General features: G+C 38.5%; 1 protein-coding gene across 1 annotated transcript; it reads right to left on the bottom strand.

The window, feature by feature from the left end:
• Nucleotides 1-413: 413 nt before the first annotated feature.
• LOC121248041 (pentatricopeptide repeat-containing protein At3g56550) lies at nucleotides 414-2,557 on the bottom strand. Its single transcript, XM_041146397.1, has one exon. The coding sequence runs from the start codon at nucleotides 2,466-2,468 to the stop codon at nucleotides 726-728; it is 1,743 nt and encodes a 580-aa protein (XP_041002331.1). The 5' UTR covers nucleotides 2,469-2,557; the 3' UTR covers nucleotides 414-725.
• Nucleotides 2,558-20,237: the final 17,680 nt, after the last annotated feature.

Genomic DNA, 20,237 nt, shown 5'->3' with positions numbered 1-20,237 from the left:
GCAAAGCAGACCACATTTCCCTGGTAATTTTAGCAGACAAGAACCTTATATTGTACCTGATCCAATTTGTCACCTTAAAATTTGCGAGAACAAGCCAAGAAAATCTCTGTCAACAGTCCTTCCTATGGGCATATATAAAGCACGAAAATTTCACAAGGTAATAAGTCACAATCCTGCATTAACCTGGTTAAAAAAGAAAAAAAAAGTGCAGCAGAGCTACAGAAGGCAATGATACCTTCAATTTCTATTATTATTAGGGCAATAATCCCTTTTATGTGATATTGTAACCATGGGGCTAAAACTGCCCATAGGGATCGTGAGAAAATGTCTTTCAAAATCATCCAACCAACCAATGAACACCAGATGACGAAAAACTGCACAAGGACAATGCACAAAATCCAGGTCACTCTCTCCGCAAACCATCCACCCTGGTTCAATGAATCACATCTGTCAGTTTGATCCTTCAGACATCATTCAAAGGGCGAAAAAGCAAGAAATTCTCCGAATCCCAAATGACCTGTTAGCATGTGAAACCACTTTCTCGGGTGAGAAATGTAACCCGTTCACAAGAACAAATCCCAAATGACCTGTTTGCATGTGAAACAATGAATCACATCATAATTGTTTATAAACTGTAACACAATGATGTGGCCTTCTAGATTCTAAGGTATTGGCACTGGGCTGCGATATTTTACAGGGGAAAAGTCAACGAGTATCATCAGTCATCACCAGTAATCTTTACAAGAACAAAGTCCTCCTTTGAAGTGATGGAAACGAACTCGGTCCCTAACAATTATTTCCCGATTAAATGCTCTCGAAATGTATTTCGTAAACGAATGGCAATCTCTACAAACTCTTAAATTCTTTACAATTCGTAAAGGTGTTCCTTTTGAAGTTTTTGCCAACCCGAAAGCAATTGCCAGCTTCTCGCTATGATATGATGTGGAAGTTTCCAGGCACTCTTCGGTAATCAATCCAGCCACATTGATAAAAGATTCCTCTGGCACATAACCAAACAAGGTAGCCTGGTGGATTACTTCTCTCAGTTTGTGATAAATTTCATTGTAACCAGGATGGGACTTGTCATCCACGACAAATTTATGAATACGATCACCAACTTCAATCCAGCTCCAACCTGGGGTTGTTTTCATTCCTTGGCTTTTAATCAATTTTCTCATCTTTGATACACCAGCAGTATCTTTGGCTCCAGCATAAATTGTAGAAAGCAATATACAGTCCCCTCCAGTTGATTCCCCAAGCTGCATCAGATTCCTCATGGCAGTTTCTCCTATTTTCACATTCTTGTGAATCTTACAAGAGCCAAGCAAAATTCGCCATAGGACTGGATCATCTGGTGTTGGAGAAGTCTCTATTATTTCAAGTGCCTTCTCAAGCTTCCCAGCTCGTCCAAACAAATCTACGATGCATCCATAATGCTTAACTCCAGGCTTCAAATTGAACTTGGAGCTCATCATGTGGAAATATTCAACACCCTCCTCAACCAAACCTTGGTGACTACATCCACACAACAAACCAGTGAATGTAATGGAATTTGGTTGAACTCCTGCCATCAACATCTGCCTAAAGATAGAGACTGCTCCATCCCCACGACCGTGCACTCCACACCCAGCAATAATTGAGTTCCATGTAAAAACATCCCGCTTCTGCATGCTATTGAAGACATGAAGAGCATCATCCAAGCTACCACATTTTGCATACATATCGATTAGTGCATTTCCAACATAAATATTTTCCACAAACCCCTCTTCAAGAGCAATGCCATGCAAATGAACCCCAAAATTCAATGCACCTACGTGAGCACAAGAGGACAGCAACCCAACAAGTGTAAATCCATCAAGGCCGGTAGTCTCATTCTTCATCCTATCGTATACCTTCAATGCCTCATGGTGAAACCCAGCCTGCGAATAGCACGAAATCATTGAATTCCAAGAAACCAGGTCTCTTTCAGACAAACTATCAAACACCCTTTGTGCTAGATCAATGGACCCATTTAGCGCGTACGTCCTAAGAAGATTAGTACAAACAACAACGTCACTCTCATATCCACATCTTATTATTGTCCCATGGACTTCTCTGCACTTTCTCTCCCCCGTAACTCTCTCGCAGGCCTTGAGAACAAACGAGAAGGTGAAAGTGTCGGGCCGAGCAACCAAAGCGAAGACCATGTCATTGTAGTATAGAATGGCTTGGATAGGAGAAGGGCTCTTGGCGAAACCTCTGATAATGGAGTTCCAAGCCTGAGTTTGTGGGTTATCAATGCAATGGAAAAGAAGTTGAGCGTAGGCCAAGGAGCCAGAGACAGAGACGGCACAAAAGTTGAGGAGTTTGGTGGAAACGGCACCGTGGTGTTGGAGACCGTTAGTGATGACGAGTGCATGGATTTTGTGAAGCCTTCTGATACAGTTACAGCCTTGTAACAGCTTAAGGATGGTGTCGGCTTTGGACATCTCTTAGGATTCTGACCTTTGCAAAATTCTATAAATGAGATCACGAGAATTATTTGAAAAAAAAAAAAAACACAGATGTTGCGCGCGCCTTCGGGCCCCGAGTATCATTCAGTTCATTTAATTAAGAATAAATATAGATAGAAGCTATTATTGAGAGCATCTATTTTATATATATGATGTAGCATCATCTAGACCACATATCTCTCTAAGTGAGTGTTAGAAATAATCAACTAGAAGTAGCTATACAGTGAGTGTAAAGTATACACTATTACAATAGCTTCTCTCTAACATTACTCTTTAATTAATTTTATGTAAAGAGTTGACGTTATTTATTGAATCTATGCGGCCCAACTTTTTATCTACTGTTGGGTTAAAGTATGCACTAAGAGCAATGAATCGTAGAATAGGCGATTAAATAGATGTGCACGATAAGTTTACGCAAAAAAAGGCAAGGGTTGAAATTGAGTGAAACGCATCGTTGGGAGACCAGATGATAACGTTAAAGTTTTGGAAAAAGCTATTTCTCCCACTGGGCATTTTTCTAATTTTTTTTACTTAATAATTAGTAAGTATTTTTTAATATATTATAATTTTTTTTAAAAAAAATATTTAGAAGTGTTAAAAGAATACATATAAAAAATAAAAATAAAAAAACAAAAGCAACTAGCGGGAGCCCCCCAATGGTGGGAGTAGAACCACCCTAAAATTTTTGTGGTTGGCAATGAGTAGAGTTGAGCAAAATTTTGAAAATCCAATTCCGAATTCAACTGCACTTCAGCTCCGCTTCGACTCAACAGGATGGCTTCTTCATGTTGGCACCTAAAACTCGATCAATACACCTACATATACGCATTACAAATATTAAATCGATTAAGAGATTCTTGTGTAACCCCATACATTTTTTTTTTAAGGTGGGGGCTTTAGAACTTCTTCTGAAACAGAAATGCACTCTTTATTACTAATTATTACACTAATTATCTCACAAACCTAATCTCTTTTTTTTCCCACTTTGCATAAAATTGAATCATCTTTAAATTTAATTTAGAAAAATTCTGTTTACAGTTCCCGAATGGAGATTGTGTGCGCACACATCTACGAGTTATTTTCACTTACGTGAAAAAGCCCATACCTCAAGAACGAGTCCTTCGGTGCTTTCATCCCCTTCCTCATAACATCCATTCCATTCCTCAGCCCTAACTCTCAAATCAAGTTCGCCGTTGTTGTCGTTGTCATCGTCGTCCCCTTCCTCAAGAGAGGACTCATTGTCCCCTTCTTAGATCGAGTTCGTCGTCGCCAAACCTAGTCTAACACCTCTGCCCTAGAGTACATCCCCTTCCTCAGCCCTAACCGTCGTCCCCTTCATTAGCTGGAGTCCGTCATTCCTTCGTCATCTCGAGGAAGTCGTTCCCTGCCTTAGCCCTAATTCAACAAGGTAAAACACCACTCTCATGATTTCTATTTTGTTTGTTATAGTAATATGGCTCATCTTGTTGTTCTTTGAATATTGAGAATACGATTCAGGTAGCAGAATTGATTCTGAACAAGAAGGAATTGGAATTTCACAAATGGGATGGTGACCTTTCTCAATTGTTGCCAAATGCGAGAGAGAAGTAGAATAAAGTTACTGAGGAATTTTCTTGCACCCTTTGCATTAATTTTTTTTTTTTTTGTTGTTCTGCTTCCCCTTGCCCAAATGTGACGTTTGGATTAGTACTGTTCAACCGGGTTCTGGCCCAGGAATCCATGTTTCAAAATCGGGTTGAAACTTAGACCAAGTTAGCCAGGGTCAAACTTTGACTGGAACCCAGATTGAATCAGATTTTTAAAAACCTGGAAGCCGGGTTCCAAGTTGTACCATTTTTTTTCTTTTTCTTTTTAAATCAAAACCTACATTTTATGAATATTTTTAATGAAAAAAAATTATTGATGCAGCATTCAAACTCTATTTATTTCATTTTTTAAATCAAAGCCTACAAGTTTCTTGACCACCATTGGACATAATATGCATTTTTCTTTCGAGTTTTTGTCTATTTAGTTGCTAGAAATGAACCAAAAAAAAAAAAAAAAATCAAAACATTTAATCGATATGATATTGCACCAATCTTTTCTACCACTTCATATGGTCCAACATATTTGGGACTCATCTTCCCCCTTTTGCCAAATCTTACCACTCCTTGCATGGGTGAAATTTTCACGTACACCCAGTCACCTACAAAAAATTCTAGATTTCTACGTCGTCTGTCGGCATAACTTTTCTGTTGACTTTGGGCCGCTTTCATTCTTTCCAGAATCATTGCTACTTGTGTCTGTACATCTTGCAAATATTCGGGCCCTAGAATTTTCCTTTCTCCAATTTCATCCCAATACAACGGTGATCTACACTTCCTTCCATGAAGTGCCTCATAAGGTGCCATCTGTATCGTAGCTTGGAAACTATTGTTGTAGGCAAACTCTATCAAAGGTAAATGACTATCCCAATCGCCACTTAGTTCCAACACACATGACTGCAACATATCTTCCAGCATCTGAATAGTACGTTTTGTTTATCCATCTATCTGTGCATGATATGCACTACTGAACTCCAAATTTGTACCAAACATCTTCTATAAACTCTGCCAGAAATGTGAAGTGAATCTTGTATCCCTGTTTGAAACTATAGACTTTGGCACTCCGTGCAAACGAAATACTTGACATAAATTCAGGATAATTTCTCCATAGAATCCGTCTTGGCTATGGGCAGAAAATGTGCACTTTTTGTTAGTCTATCAACTATAACCCAAATCGAATTCTTTCCTGTTGATGTCCTTGGAAAACCTATTATGAAGTCTATCGACACATCTTCCCATTTCCATTTGGGAATTGGTAGCGATTGTAATTCTCTTGCTGGTCATTGATGTTCCGCTTTCACCAATTGGCATATCGAATATTTCGTAACGAATTCTGCCACATCTTTCTTGATTCCTTCCCACCAAAATCTTTCCTTTAGATCTCGGTATATCTTAGTGCTACCAGGGTGAGCTGTATAAGGGGTGCAATGAGCTTCCCTTAAAAGCTTCTCTTTTATTTCCGGGGCATTAGGGATTACCTTCCTTCCCTTGAAATATATAATTTCATTATCCCCGATCATGAAGTGCTGTGGTCCTTTGCCTTTGAAAATTATTTGCCATAAGCTTTCCAGCTTATCATTCTTACATTGTCCTTCTCGAATCTCTTCCTTGGTTAACGTGACAATTTCTTGCACTACTGTCAAAACAGCATCCCTTGGCGGATTTCCAATCAACAAACTCTTTGCTCCACACATACTTGGCATTTTTCTTAGTTAATGTTGTTAAAGGACTAGGGAGTTTAGAAAATCCTTCTACAAACCTCTTGTAGTAACCTGCTAAACCAAGAAAACTATGTATCTCATGGGCATTAGTTAGCCTCTATCATTCTGTCACTGCCTCTATATTATCTAGGTCTACTGCAACTCCTTTGCTAGAGATAACATGTTCCAAAAATTTCACTTTTCGGAACCAAAACTCACACTTACTGAGCTTAGCGTAAAGCCGATGCTCTTGTAGAGTTTCCAATACAATCCTTAGATGCTCCTTGTGCTCCTTGTCATTCTGAGAATATACAAATATGTCATCTATGGAAACTACCACGAACTGTCCAAGTACTGCCTAAAGATTCGATTCATCAATTCCATAAGTGTTGCTGGCGCATTTGTCAAACCAAAAGGCATTACCAAGAATTCGAAATGTCCATAACGAGTTCGGAAAGCAGTTTTAGGCATATCTTGGTTTTTTTTTTTATCTTAAGTTGGTGATATGCTGATCTCAAGTCTATTTTCGAAAACATCGACGTTCCTTGCAACTGATCCAACAAATCATCTATCCGTGGTAAATGATACTTGTTCTTGATGGTTACCTTGTTCAGATCTCGATAATCAATGCACATCCTTAGGGTACCATCATTCTTCTTCACAAATAAAATAGGCGCTCCCCATGGAGACGAACTAGGGCGTATAAATCCCTTCTCCAGAAGCTCCTCTATCTACATCTTCAATTCCTTTAATTCTGCTAGGGCCATTTGGTATAGTGCCTTATGTACCTTGGCCATAGCTGGCTATAGCTCAATTGAGAACTCTGTTTCACGATCAGGGGGTAATCTAAGTAGATCGTCAGAAAAGACCTTAGGAAAAATCCTCTATTACTGGAATCCATTGGACTCCCTTATGTTCCTCTATCAATTCAGTTACAACTGCGAGGTAAGCAACTACTTCGTCTCTTACACTCTTCTTAACTCATCCCGCCGTTACAACTGATGGAATTGACCCAAACACTTCCCCCATATAACATATCCTATCTTTGATGGTAAGTCAAAGACTATCTCCCTTCGTCGACAATCTATCTTAGCATAATGCCTCGATAGCCAATCCATTCCAAGGATTAAATCGAATCCCATTAGATGAAAAACAAGTCAGTGGTTAGGGTCAAACCCGCGACTTCCAACCGACAATCCTTAACCATACGGGTACATCCAACTATCTTCCCATTAGGTATTGCTACTAGAACCTTCCAATACAGAAGTTCCATACATAGCCTACACCTTTGAATACAGTTGTAGGACACAAAAGATCATGATGCTCAAGAATCAAACAAAGCATTTGTCACATGTTGCATCAATCTAACCTTACCTAAAAGAGATAACTACGATTACTCAAAACTCTTAGCCATTCTATCTATTAATCAAGATAGGGTTTAGAAATATTATTGGTAATCACTCCGGCATCAGCCGGCTCGTCTGTTTCCAAATCCACCTCTTCTGGTGTGATTGCATAAACTTTGGCTTTCACAGGGGTTTTCACCTTGCCTGCTGGCGTGGCAGTTCTTCCAGGTGTGTTTTACGAATTTTCTCGGATCATGTGACCAGTTTCACCTCATCTAAAACATGCTTCTGTTGCGAGTCGGCATTCTCCACTATGCCTTCGTTGACACCTTTTACACGGTGGTGGTGCTACTGGTATTGCATTCCTGACTACCTTTCATTTTCCCTTATCCATAGTATTGGCAACCTTCCTCTTTCCCTGGTGAGTTGGGCATTCCTCTCTTCCGGTTCATATGAACTTGAGAAATTAGAGTTCTCTGTTCTGCTTCCGCGATAGATGCTACATTCACCAATTTTTGGAAATTCTCGATCTGCAAGCACACAACTTGATTCTGAATCCTCGGCTGCAATCCATCTTGAAATTTCCTAGCTTGCATCTTTTCCATTCCAATCAAATGAGGAGTAAACCTTCCCAACTCCATGAATCGGGCTGGATACTGTTCGACCGTCATATTGCCTTGTACAATGTGGCGCTCCCAATCCTAGCTTGGGATTGGATGGTGACTGAGATATCGGGACATGTAACACAAGACTACACACCTCTCGTACATGACGGATAATATGTTATGCATCTAAGTACACTAGCAGTATGCAATAACGTAGCAACGAAAAAATAGTAAAAGTTGGATAATCTAAGCAACACGATAAACAATTGCAAAGCACATTACACCGTACTAATATCATATCCCAACATTGCCCAAAACATAAACATGTATCATAAAGATATAACATCCCAAAAATTATAGAGTATAGTTTAAATCTCCCAAAACACGGGACCTCCTCAAAACATAGTTCCACAAAGTTGAGGTCTAAAACCATTAGTCTTTTTTTTTCCCACAAAATAACTTAGGTTTCCGTTCTCTTCATAACTACTGTCCCATCAGGAGACAGACACTAGAAGACCCCATGGGATTGCTGAGGCTTGGGTAGTATCAAACCTAAGTCTTTTACCGTTGCCTTTGCGTCAGCCGAGGCCTTCGAGGCTCACTTTAGATAAGTAGACAGCTGATCCATATTCCACCAAAACTTCAGATTCTTGGATGGTTGATAGATCATAGCATTCATCTCGGTCTCACTAATACTAGTTAGGATCTCCCTGAGAAGCTTAGCCGTGTGTTTTAATGCATCGACAGTATAGTCATGACGAGCCTGAATAGTATACTTGTCCTCTATCAAGGAACCATCTAGGTTCATGTTTCTTTGGTATCTAAGTTACCTGTAACAACTTCTACCATTCCGGTTGGGGAATGGTAGTAGAAACTACCACAGTGAGATTTCAAAAAATCTCAGCAAGTAATCATGCAACATACCACAGTTAACGCAAGCATACAAAAGGTATATCATGAAATGCGTGCATGTACATGTACTTGACTTGTAACAAAACTTAACTTTTCAGAAAAACTTCTTAACTTTTCTTATTTACGTGATCTTAATCAGAACTTGCCTTATCAGAACATATCACAAGATTTTCATCGAGCGATCGTTATCACATAAGCTCTTATTCTTGGTCAGAGGGTGGACACAACACGGTTCCCTTTAGCATCGCGTGCTCCTACTAGTTATCGCACCATCCACAGTCCATGCACTGCGATGAATACATCATAAATAGATATTCATATTAACTCAACCTTATTTCGTCGGGTTACATGCCTTATGCACCCACTAGGGTTAGGCGCTTTCTCACTCCAACATTCTTTAAAAAGAATCCATTCGATACTCGTCGACGGTACTTTGTCGACCTAGGGCTTACCACTCTATTCTTAAGCACTCCAATGGACAAAGAAGTTCCACTGGGACATTCTCCCACCCTAGCACTTGGGGTCATGATAAAACTTTAAACCATTTTCTTTGAAAACACTTTCTTTGAAAATACTTTTCGCCCGAATGCATGTGACGAGACTTATAACATCCTTACTTACACTTGACACATGACATATGAAATGCCGTGCATGAAACAACCAAGCATAACATGTTCATTTCATAGCATGATAACATAAACCACATGAGATATCAAAACATATTCGTGAACCCATGAAAAAGGGCCTTGGCTGAAACATATAGATGCAAAACATGAAGATTCATCACTTAAACATGCTTCTTCCTCAAACATATTTGCTTAGAAATCAAAGCATAACGAAACGAAACATAAAATCATGGTGTTTGGCCAAAATCTGAAACTTCTAAGACATGGTATAGCCGAATCATCAAGTAACACAAATCAATCACAATGTTTTCCTTAAAACCGAAACATGCATAGGACATTCTTGCCATTTTCATCTTAAAACCGAATCATACCATTCATGTAATATTCATATTCCAAGATCATATAAGCATATTCAAACCAACAACAAGAAATAGCAAACAAAGCAAACATAACAATGAAAGGATTTACACAATCATAGACAAATATTAACCAAGAGTAAGTTGAGTGTATACTTACAAAAATCCGTGTAAAGAAATACTAGCAAGCTGTAAATCTGAATATATTACATTAGAAAGAGTATCTAAAAATCCTATTTTGTGTTCTTGAGTGTGTGAGGATTTCTAGGGCATCACTTGATCTTAAACCACTCGACTTTTAGAGTTCTTAGGTCAAAAACCCCTTTATTCCATTCATGTAGTAAAACAAAACCGAAAGTAAAATAAAAATACATGTGGTGGTAAAAAACATGGAGGATGAACTCCCCCCCACTATTCGGCTTCAAGGATTTCTTAAAAACCCTAAGTCATTTTCCAAGAAATTGGGTAGAAAGTGTGTGTGTTCTATCATTTCAAAATATTATGAGATTTGAATATAAATTTTGGATTGAGAAAGTGACTTTGTGTGTGGAACTAAGAGAAAAAGCGATCCTTACCTTGTCTAGTCTTTGGGGTGGCGAAAACTTCTCTAGAAAAGGAGTCCTCTTGCTTCGTTGGAAAGAAACCGAGAGAAAGTGGATGAAATCTCTAAGTGGTCGTGTAAGAGAGTGTAGAGAGAATGTGAGCATGTAAAAATCCGAAAATGGCAAAAGAGGAAAGCCTTTGGGCGTGTGACTCTTCTCCCTTTTTATATAATTTTGCTCAATCCATAATTGGTTGTTTTGAAGTCCATTGCATGCAAGACAAGTGGCCATTCCCTCTTCCTTTTTCTCTTTAGCCGAAATGTCCCTTAGTGTTCCTCATCATTGGATTTCATCGGGAAGACAAAAAGCTTGGGTGGCATGTGGGTTCTTCTTCCCTTGACCGAAACCCTCCCTTTCTCCATTTATGCCCTCATTTTTCTTAAGTAAGTGAATATCTCTTCAAGGGTACTTTTGTAAAACCTCTCATGCATCTTCCTTTTCCTAACAAGCAACTTTTGGCATGGGTGACAAGTGGCATTGGGCATGTGGTATTGCCCTAGCTGTCCACTCTTCCTCTATTTCTCAAATTTGATGCTTCATCTTCCTAGTACTCCTTCTCTTGGTGACTTCTCATGTGCCATTGGTCTAAGGATAGTCTAAGTGACAAGTGGCAAGTGAATGGGGTGCTTGGGAGTGTGTTAGCCGAAACCCTAAGGGCATATTTGTCCTTTGATACAAGAGTCCCTTCATCTAATCTTCTAGAAGCTTAGTGCATGCTTAACACTTGGCAAAAACTGACCAAATTCAAAATCCTTTGTGCCCTCCTTTGGTTTCCATGCAGATTTTTTGGAAAATTTTTATTTCTCTTCCCTAGATTTTCCTTCCCAAGAAATCTACCTTGGAACTTGAATTTGGGCCAAGACAAGGGTCTAGGCATGTGGGAAGATGGGCTGGCCAAAAATCCCTTAGTCTTCCTAGGTTCCTTTTGTCTCTTGATTCATCTAGAAGGTTTCTAGCATGTTGACAAGTGGCAATTCCTCTAGGGTAGGTGTGCAATCCACTTCTTGGTGCTTTCCTACACTTCTCTCTCCCCCTTATCCCATTATCAAGTCTAGATTCATAGTGTAACACTTACATGACATATGGCACTAGTGACTAAGATTTGGGTCATGGGCCTAAAGCCATTGGGCCTGGGTTTCTAAATAGGGTCGAAAATTACAAGGCAATCTAGGGCCACTCCCCTCTTGGGCTCAAATCACTAAATCAAAGACTCTAAGGCCTTCCAAAGTAACTAAGGCTCTTAAAATACCATGTCAGCCAAAAATGAATTCTATGGGTCATGTTTAGACAAACTCGGGCCATCACATACAAAGTTGGCAAATTCCAATGCCTTACATTGCTTGGCCATCTCTAGAAAGAAATGATTGCCAAATTCCTTCTTGAACCGCTCCCACATGAGCATAGCTACATCTCCCAGCTCTTGTGCCAATAACTGACGTTTTGTATCCCACCATATGTCGGCCTCTCCTTGAAATAGATATCCAGCATATTGAACCTTTTGTTTCTCCGTACATTCACTGATATCAAAGGTACGTTCTAAATCAATGAGCCACTAGTTAGCGTGCAACGCTCATTCTGCTCCCAAGAAATTTGGGTATCGATAGACCAAGAACCGCTTAAATGGGCGTCCCAAACATCTCCTCTATGGAGGTCTTGCCGAACGTTTTGTCCTTGCTCCATTTGATTTCTCACTACTTCCGTTATTTGGCGAATAGCCTCTGCTATAGCTTGACCGCCTTCCAATGGTTGGTTTCCAGTATCTTGCTCCCTATGCTTGGGAGAAGCATAGTCTCGTCGGTTTCGCACCATGACTTCTTATTTCTCCTGAAACGCATAAAGCCAATCGTGAGTCAAGCTTTCCTAAGAAGGTAAACACCATCTTCCATTCATCGTATCCACGATTTTTCACACATACTCCTTCTCGATTTGATTCTTCCAAGATTCAAGTCTATAGCTATAAGATCAAATCCTATAACTACAAGACTGAAGCCTAGCTTTGGTACCATGAAATTCCCTAAGACAACTTGTGGGTTTAACCAGAGACGTAGTTGCTCTAATTCCACCACCTGCGACGCCCCCAAACCCTGCTTGGTATTTGATTGTGATTGAATGCATTGAGACATGTAACACAATGCTACATACCTCTCGTACATAATAGTTAAGATGCAATGCACCTAACATCTAGCAATATGGAATAAAAATTGTAGCAAAAAAACTCTTTTCAATCTATTTAAGCACAGTGGCGAAATAAATAAGACACATGGTACCAATAAGTGCAAATATCCCAAAAGCTTTCATATAAGCACAAACACTTCAAAATAAGAGTTATGTTTTCCAAAAGACTTCCAAAACATGTAGTGTATCATAAAGTCATTCCCAAAACACTGGACCCTTCAAAATATTGTCTAATTCTCAAAACATTTCCATCTTAAGTCTTTAAGGCTTTTCAGGCTTTGGCCTCTTTTATAGGAACAGGTCCTTGCCACAGTTCCTGAGTCGTTTAAACTCATCAATGAGTTTAATTACTTTGGTAATCATCTGGTTTATGGTCTCCAGTTGCTCCTAGATGGAGGGCCTAGAAGAGCTCACTACCATCTTGGGCACTATCCTATCCGAAAGGAGTGTTGTCCTCTTCCACTTCGTCATCGGGGTTTCTTATACCTGTTACAATTTCTACCATTCCGGGTGGGAAATGATAGTGAAAATTACCACAGTGAGATTTCAAGAAATGTCAACAAGTAAACAGTCAACACATCACAGATAACACAAGCATATAAAACCAAACCACAAATGAATGCATGGACATGTACTTTCCTTGACATATATGCAACACAAACTTTCTTATAAAACAACTTTTTCATCTTTTAAGCTCTTAACACATGTTCATATCATAACATATCATGCAATTTCCTTATCATTTCATATCATATCATATTGAGATCACGTCTCATCATTTCATATCATAACATAGCATATCATGGCATAACATACCATGTCATATTGTATCATGGCATATCATAACATATCATGTCATAGAGCTCAAATGCCTTGTTCATATCATATAATTCATATGATTGGATACCTCACGGTTCCCTTATGCACAGTGTGTTCCCCGCTAGTTACTGCATCAACCATCGATCCACATGATCGAGGTGACTACGTCATATCATAAGCATATCCATTTACGACAGTTCACTTATTTCGCCTCCGATATACTCTCATAGGAACCATTCAAGGCTCGTCGACTGTACTTTGTCGACTTAGGGGTCTCTACTCGACTTTAAATACTCCAGAGTGGACAGGGCATTCCACTAGGATATTTCCTTGTCCTAGCATATGGAGTCGTGCTAAAACATACGTGGACTCTTTCTTTTGAAAACACAGACCCAAATGCATGAGACATGGACATATGATGAAGCACTTATCATATTCATGAAACATGTAAAAGTTGAACCATGCAGTCCAAAAAACAACATGCATCGTACATCATAGCTTGAAAATGTTAGAACATGCGATTAATGACAAATACATGTAACCATATTCAATTCACACTTGGTAGCATCAAAATAGATTTTTAAAACCCTAATATGTTCTTGGCTGATTCATCCTAACCTTCCAAAACATGGATTTTCATCATCACAACTCATAAACTCATACTTCGACACAATCTTATGTTAAAAGAAACATGCTTAGCACATATACAATGCAAAACCGGAACCCTTACATGGCATACTCGAAATTTTCTTCAACCAAAGCATCACAAAACATGGCATTTCATTACCTTAACCAAAACCGAATACATTTTCATTAGGATAATAAGATTCAAGGAATGAAATACAAACAAGAGTTTACACAATATATGAACCAAGTATATACATACAATAAGATGGCAAGTTCAAGCAATAAAATACAAGAAAGAGTTTACACAATATATACAAGTGTAACATCCCGATCCCAGAGGCCTGGAGAGTTAACTCTTAACACCTAAAATCAACTTAAATAACACAACTATAAAATCTAGAAAATCCCATAAAATATTAATCCATTTAATCAATCCAAATATCTAAGTTTCTCCATGGGGACAATAAAGAAAATCTCAATAACATAAATTAAAAACTCTCCAAAACTAGAAATTATCCTTAACTCATTTAATCAAAATACTGAAAAATAAAATCAGTTTACTAACTACGATTCTCAAATAAGCACTTGTACTCTCAGGCACTTATTCCACTTCGATCATCACACCATGCTAAAACTTCCTACTCTTGTTCTCCAGCTGAACCATCAAAATTATCTGAAAAATATATGGAGATAAGGGGTGAATTATCAACAACTCAATAAGCAGAGGACATATACTAGTGTGTAAACATGAGCATTTACAGAAATCAGAATGTAAAACAAAACATTTTCATTTTCAGAGTGTGGAAGCAAAACATGTTATCAAAATATCAGAGCGAAGATTTAGAAATAATTTCATTAAGAAATATCCTTTTTGGCATAGCATAAATGATCATCATCATCATCAAAACATCATATCAAAACAGAAGCCATGTATAACTCCCGTGGTAGGGTTGTGCAATCTGCGGATAACCAAGCAGAACGTAAATCACTCTGTCACCAAGGTGTGCACTCAAAACAGAGACCACTACTATAACCCGTGGCAGGGCCGTATCCATTATTATAACCCGTGGTTGGATCGTATCCACTATTATTACCAGTGGTTGGGCCGTATCCACTATTGTAACTCGTGGTTGGGCTGTATCCACTATTATTACCCGTGGTTGGGCCGTATCCACTATTATAACCCGTGGCAGGGCTGTAACTGAACAGAACGGAAACATAATCAAATTCAGAATCAGAGAGTCATGTCAAAGATTTTCAGAAATCACATCTTATTCAAACAGAGTACTGAACAAAATCTTTAGAACAGAACAAAATCATATCACCACATAATTTATGCACAAATTTCATATTCGCTCTCTTTTGCAAAGTTCAGAAACAGAATGTCAAAAATAAGCTCATGTCTACACCAGTCATGACAGAAAATACTTTCTCCTTAAACAGAATCTCATGAGTAATGCAGAACAAATATCTGAGGTTGTTTTCAGATTTCTTTTCATAACAAAACATGCACATTTTCCAAAAAGGACATCAGTTCATTTTATTTTATGCAAAGTCTAGCATAGGAATCCCGCTTACCTGGACTTCTTAACTTTTTCAGAATTTTCCTAAAAAATGTCAAACAATAATTAATCGTCACCTATAAAATAATCACATAATTTCTGTAAATTTCTAATCAACCATGAATTTTGATATTTAAACCTAAAATGTTAAAAGAACCTATTTTAAATCCTCAAAACCTAAAATTCTCAAAATTCCTAAAATATCATCATTTTCTAAAACCATCAATATCCACTTAATATTCACTTAACCTAATTCCCACTTATTCACAAGTCTATTTAGCAAAAATCAAAACCCAACCTATTTTAAAAATTAAAAGTTGCTGAATTTAGAACCCGAACTCAAAAATAATTTAGAAATCAAGCCCGACCCAAAACATTTAACTTCTAAATAACTTGACAAAACACACTCAAAAACAAAAAGAACACCGGTTGAAAAAGATGACCAAGTGACCCAAAGGGTAAAGTTGTAATTGAGCAAACTAAACCTCTCCACCTCCTACGTACAAGGTTTTACATGAAAATACAAAAACCCAAGCTTGTTGCAGGGAGATACTCGCTAGACCTAGGGTAGTCGTGCGACGGAGACTCACCTGAGAGCAGTTGCGACGGAGCTGGGCGGCTTGGGGTGGCGTGAGGTGGCTGGTTGGTGGGTCACGGTGGTCGAGACCACTTCCTCTGTTTCGGGTGTGCAAAAACAGAGCATCACAGTCCAGTTTTCCCTTTCGGTGGCTGCGCACGGAAGCATGGGAAACTTGTGGAGAATGTTGGCACTTTGGGGTGGTTTGTGGAGGTGCAGTAGGCTTTTTACCTTGCACGGTGACTAAGAGGAAGGAGACTATGATGCGGTGGTAGTGGTTATGCTGTGATAAAATCTGAGTATGGGCTGGGCAGTGCTATCGCACGGTGGTTCGCGTGTTTCGGGCTGGGTTTGATCGAGGCAGTGGGTGGGATGCTGCGCTGTGGCTGGTCTTCAAGCGGGTGAGAGGATGCACTGAAGTTGGACTGTGGGAGGGCATGCAACGCTGCGGTTGCTGTTTGCGTGGGAAGAAGTTTCTAGCGGCGGCAATGTTTGGGTAGTTTCTCATTGCATGGGAAAAACATATGCATCTATATCTATGGGAGGTGAAACCTTAGAGAGACAAGAGAGATGTGTGTGTGCATGCATGCCGTGAACAAAACGAACACTTACGGGTGAAAAATAATATAGATGGAAAGAAAGAAAAATAAAAAAAAATAAAACATGCGGAAAAAATATTTTACGTGTGAAGAAAATAAAACAAAATAAAATGAACAAAATAAATAAATAACAAAATCAATAAATAAAAAAAATGAGTTTAATTGGGTCCGGGTGTTACAAGTGTTATCAAGAGAGTAAGCTGGAAGTTTACTTACAAAAGTCCAATGAACAAACTAGAAATAATCTGAAAAGTATAGTGTGACATATTAGAAGACATCAAACAAAACCCTAATCTTGAAATATGAGTGGGTGTGAGTGTCTAAGAATTTTGAAATCTTTTTCTCATGCCAAAAACCCCATAGTCGAAACCTTTGGAGGTTCAAACCCTAGTTTTCTTTTTAAGCCAAAACCGAACCTTGCACTACTCTAGATCATGTGTTCAAAACATCATGGACATCTTGGGTTCCATCTTCCATGAAGAGAAAACCCTTATTTCTAGAGTGAAAATGTGTGTTTGTGCGAGAAAAACTCTAAAACCGAAAATGACTAGATGAGTTCTTCACTTGGCCGTTTGTGTGCATCAAGAAAAGAAGTGAAGTGATTCTTACCTTTGGTGTTAAGCTCCTACTTGAGATGTGGAAGGTAAAATCTTGATAATATTCAAGAATGGTGGTGTTTGGCTAGAGAGAAAGTGTGTGAAAGTGAAGACTTGAGAGAGAAGAGGTGGTGGCCAAAACTTCTAAGGAAAAGCAAGATATTTTTTGAGCAAAAAGCCCTCCCATTTTTGGCTACACCTTTATATAGTGCTTCCATTTGCTTTTCACCAACCAATGCATGAAGGACACTTGGCAAAGCTTTCTTCCCTTTTCCCTCAAGATGGGACTTGCATGGGGAAGACCAAAGGTTGCATAGTGTTGTGTGCCATTCTTCCTTACATCTGAAATCCTCTTTGTTCCATTTCCCAACTTGCCCTTCTACTCATATCTAGGTTCAATGCACCAAAAGGTCAAAATGTAATTTCCTCAAAACCCTAATCTTCTAAAACACTTTTCTAGTGTGCATGGTTGACATGTGGCGTGAGGGTGTGTGGGTTCTTGGGCTTGCCAAAATCACCATGTCACTTGAGATGACTTTGGTGTCATTGCCTAGGTTACTTTTTGGATCTCTTCTCCTCCCCCTGTTGCCGTCGGTCATAAGCTCCATATCCTCTACAAAAAGCCTTCTAAAACATGCTTTTTGTCATCCCAAGCATGACACATCTTGGGACTCTAAAAGTCACTTTTTGTCCTATGCTTGACATGTGTCTATTTAGAAACTTGTGCCTTGCAAAAGTGGCACCTAACCCTTCCAAAAATAAAAAATTTATGTCTTTTTGCTTCTTCTACTTTTTCTTCTAAAAATCCAATGCATGCTTGACAAGTGTCATCCTTACCTTTTCCCAAAGTTCGAAATGAAAAGTGCTTTTCCTAAAATGACCAAAAACTCCTTCTTAAATCCAAGTGGCCTCCTCTTTATCCAATGGGTTAACTTGAGCCTTTCGAGGCCAAAATTCTTAATGGGCTAAATTCCTATGGGCCTCTTTCTTTTATTTCCCTCTTGCGGACATTTCTAACTTAAAACTCCGAGATCCAATCCAACAAAATAGAAAGTGGCATAAAGGATTCTTCTAACACTTAGCCAATAATTCAAATAAATAAATAAAAAGATAAATAATATCCACAAGAATTACGAATGGAATAAAAAATCCAGGGTGTCACATGGATGGGCGGGAGATCATAGCGTCGATCTCAGTCTCACTAATGCTAGCTAAAATTTTCCTGAGAAGCGGGGCGTGTACTTTAATACATCTGTAGTAAATTCATAACGAGCTTGCACAATATACTCGTCCTCTACCATGGAACCGTCTAAGTTCATAGTTCTATGGAATCCGGGGTATCTGCACAACTTCAACCATTCCGGTTGGAGAATGGTAGTGGAAACTACCACAATGAGATTTCGTGAAATCTAAGCAAGTAAGCACACAACATACAATGATTAACATAAGCATACAAGTGACAAACCACGGAATGCATGCATGAACATGTACTTGATATATGACGTGAGTAAAAACTTGACTTATGCATTTGACCTTTTTCAAAAGACATGTAACAGAAATCTTTGACTTTTTTAAAAAAACAATCTTTGACTTTTTAGAAAAAAACATAGTTTTGTTATCATTCATATCTTGTTAATCACGTGATCCGGAACATATCATATCATAGCACATGATTCATATCATGCGATCCATATCTTATCATGTTGAATCATATCACAAGATTCATATCATGTAGGCGCATTGCCTTGTTCTTATAAGACATGTGGATATATCACGGCTCCCTTATGTACCGCGTGTTCCTGCTAGCTACCGCACCAACAACGGTCTGTACACTGTGGTGAATACGTCTTAAACATATTCATACCATAATAACAAGATAGTACTTCATCGAGTTACTTGCCTTAGTCATGGCATTCATTAGCGTTAAGTGCTACCTCGCTCTAGTATCTTTTCCAAAAAGATCCATTCGAGGCATGCTAACAATTATTTGTCGACTCATGTGTTACCACTCTATTTTTAAGCACTCCAGAGTGGATAGAAGAGTTCCACTAGGACAATCTCCCATCCTAGCATTTGGGGTCGTGATAAAACAATTTTTTATACTCATTTCTTTTCTTTGAAAAATCTTTGTACCCAAGTGCATGTGACATGAAACTTAAGATGTAACCCTTTTTCATACTAGGCGTGACACATGAGATGCCGTGCATGAACTTATTGATCATAACGTACTCAAATCATGGCATGTTAACATAGGACATGTGAAACTTCCAAAACAACTTCATGAACATTAGCAAATATGTCATGGCCGAAACATCCAAGGCATGAAATCATAGGAATTCTTCACTTAACATGTTTCAAAATTGAAGCATATTAAACAATGGTCAAAGCCGAAACTCTAGAGACATGTGATATAAAAAATCTTCACTTAATATGTTCCATACTTGAATCATGTCAAACAATAATCATGGCATGGGTGGATTTAACATGAAATCCATGGCAATATCAAGATAAATCTGAAGCATACAATATCACCATGGTTGAAACTTCAAGATAAATAACATATCAACACAATAACCAGCAAAACCAAAATATAAGCATGTGGTTCATGGCATTTTCATCATGTATCCTAAACATATGGCATCTTCATATGACATTATACAAGTCAAAGCAATAGATTCAACCAAGCATAGACATAGAATAGCATTCAAAGACGAGGTTGAGTGTGTACTGATTACGCCCAAACTAGTATGCGGTGTTATAGTATAATTCAGGGTGTCGATCCACAAGAAGTCGAAAGAAACACAACAAGACAAAAGCTTAAAAGGAAAGATCAAATTACAATATGACAAGAAGGCAAGTAAAGCTTTGGTCTTCCATCAACCGTATCCAATACTCTAACTTTTTCAATCCAAACTATATACACAATTAAGAATTATAGCACCAATTATTAATTGGAATATATGACATTATATTCATTTATTTTCTCAAATTTAATTCTAGAATCTATTCTCCCTTTACAAACCACAGTTTTCATATATAAAAATGAATATCAGAACTAAA

The sequence above is a fragment of the Juglans microcarpa x Juglans regia genome, chromosome 2D, assembly GCF_004785595.1.
Source record: "Juglans microcarpa x Juglans regia isolate MS1-56 chromosome 2D, Jm3101_v1.0, whole genome shotgun sequence".
Taxonomy (NCBI): Eukaryota; Viridiplantae; Streptophyta; class Magnoliopsida; order Fagales; family Juglandaceae; genus Juglans; species Juglans microcarpa x Juglans regia.
This window is presented reverse-complemented; position numbering and strand designations above follow the sequence as displayed.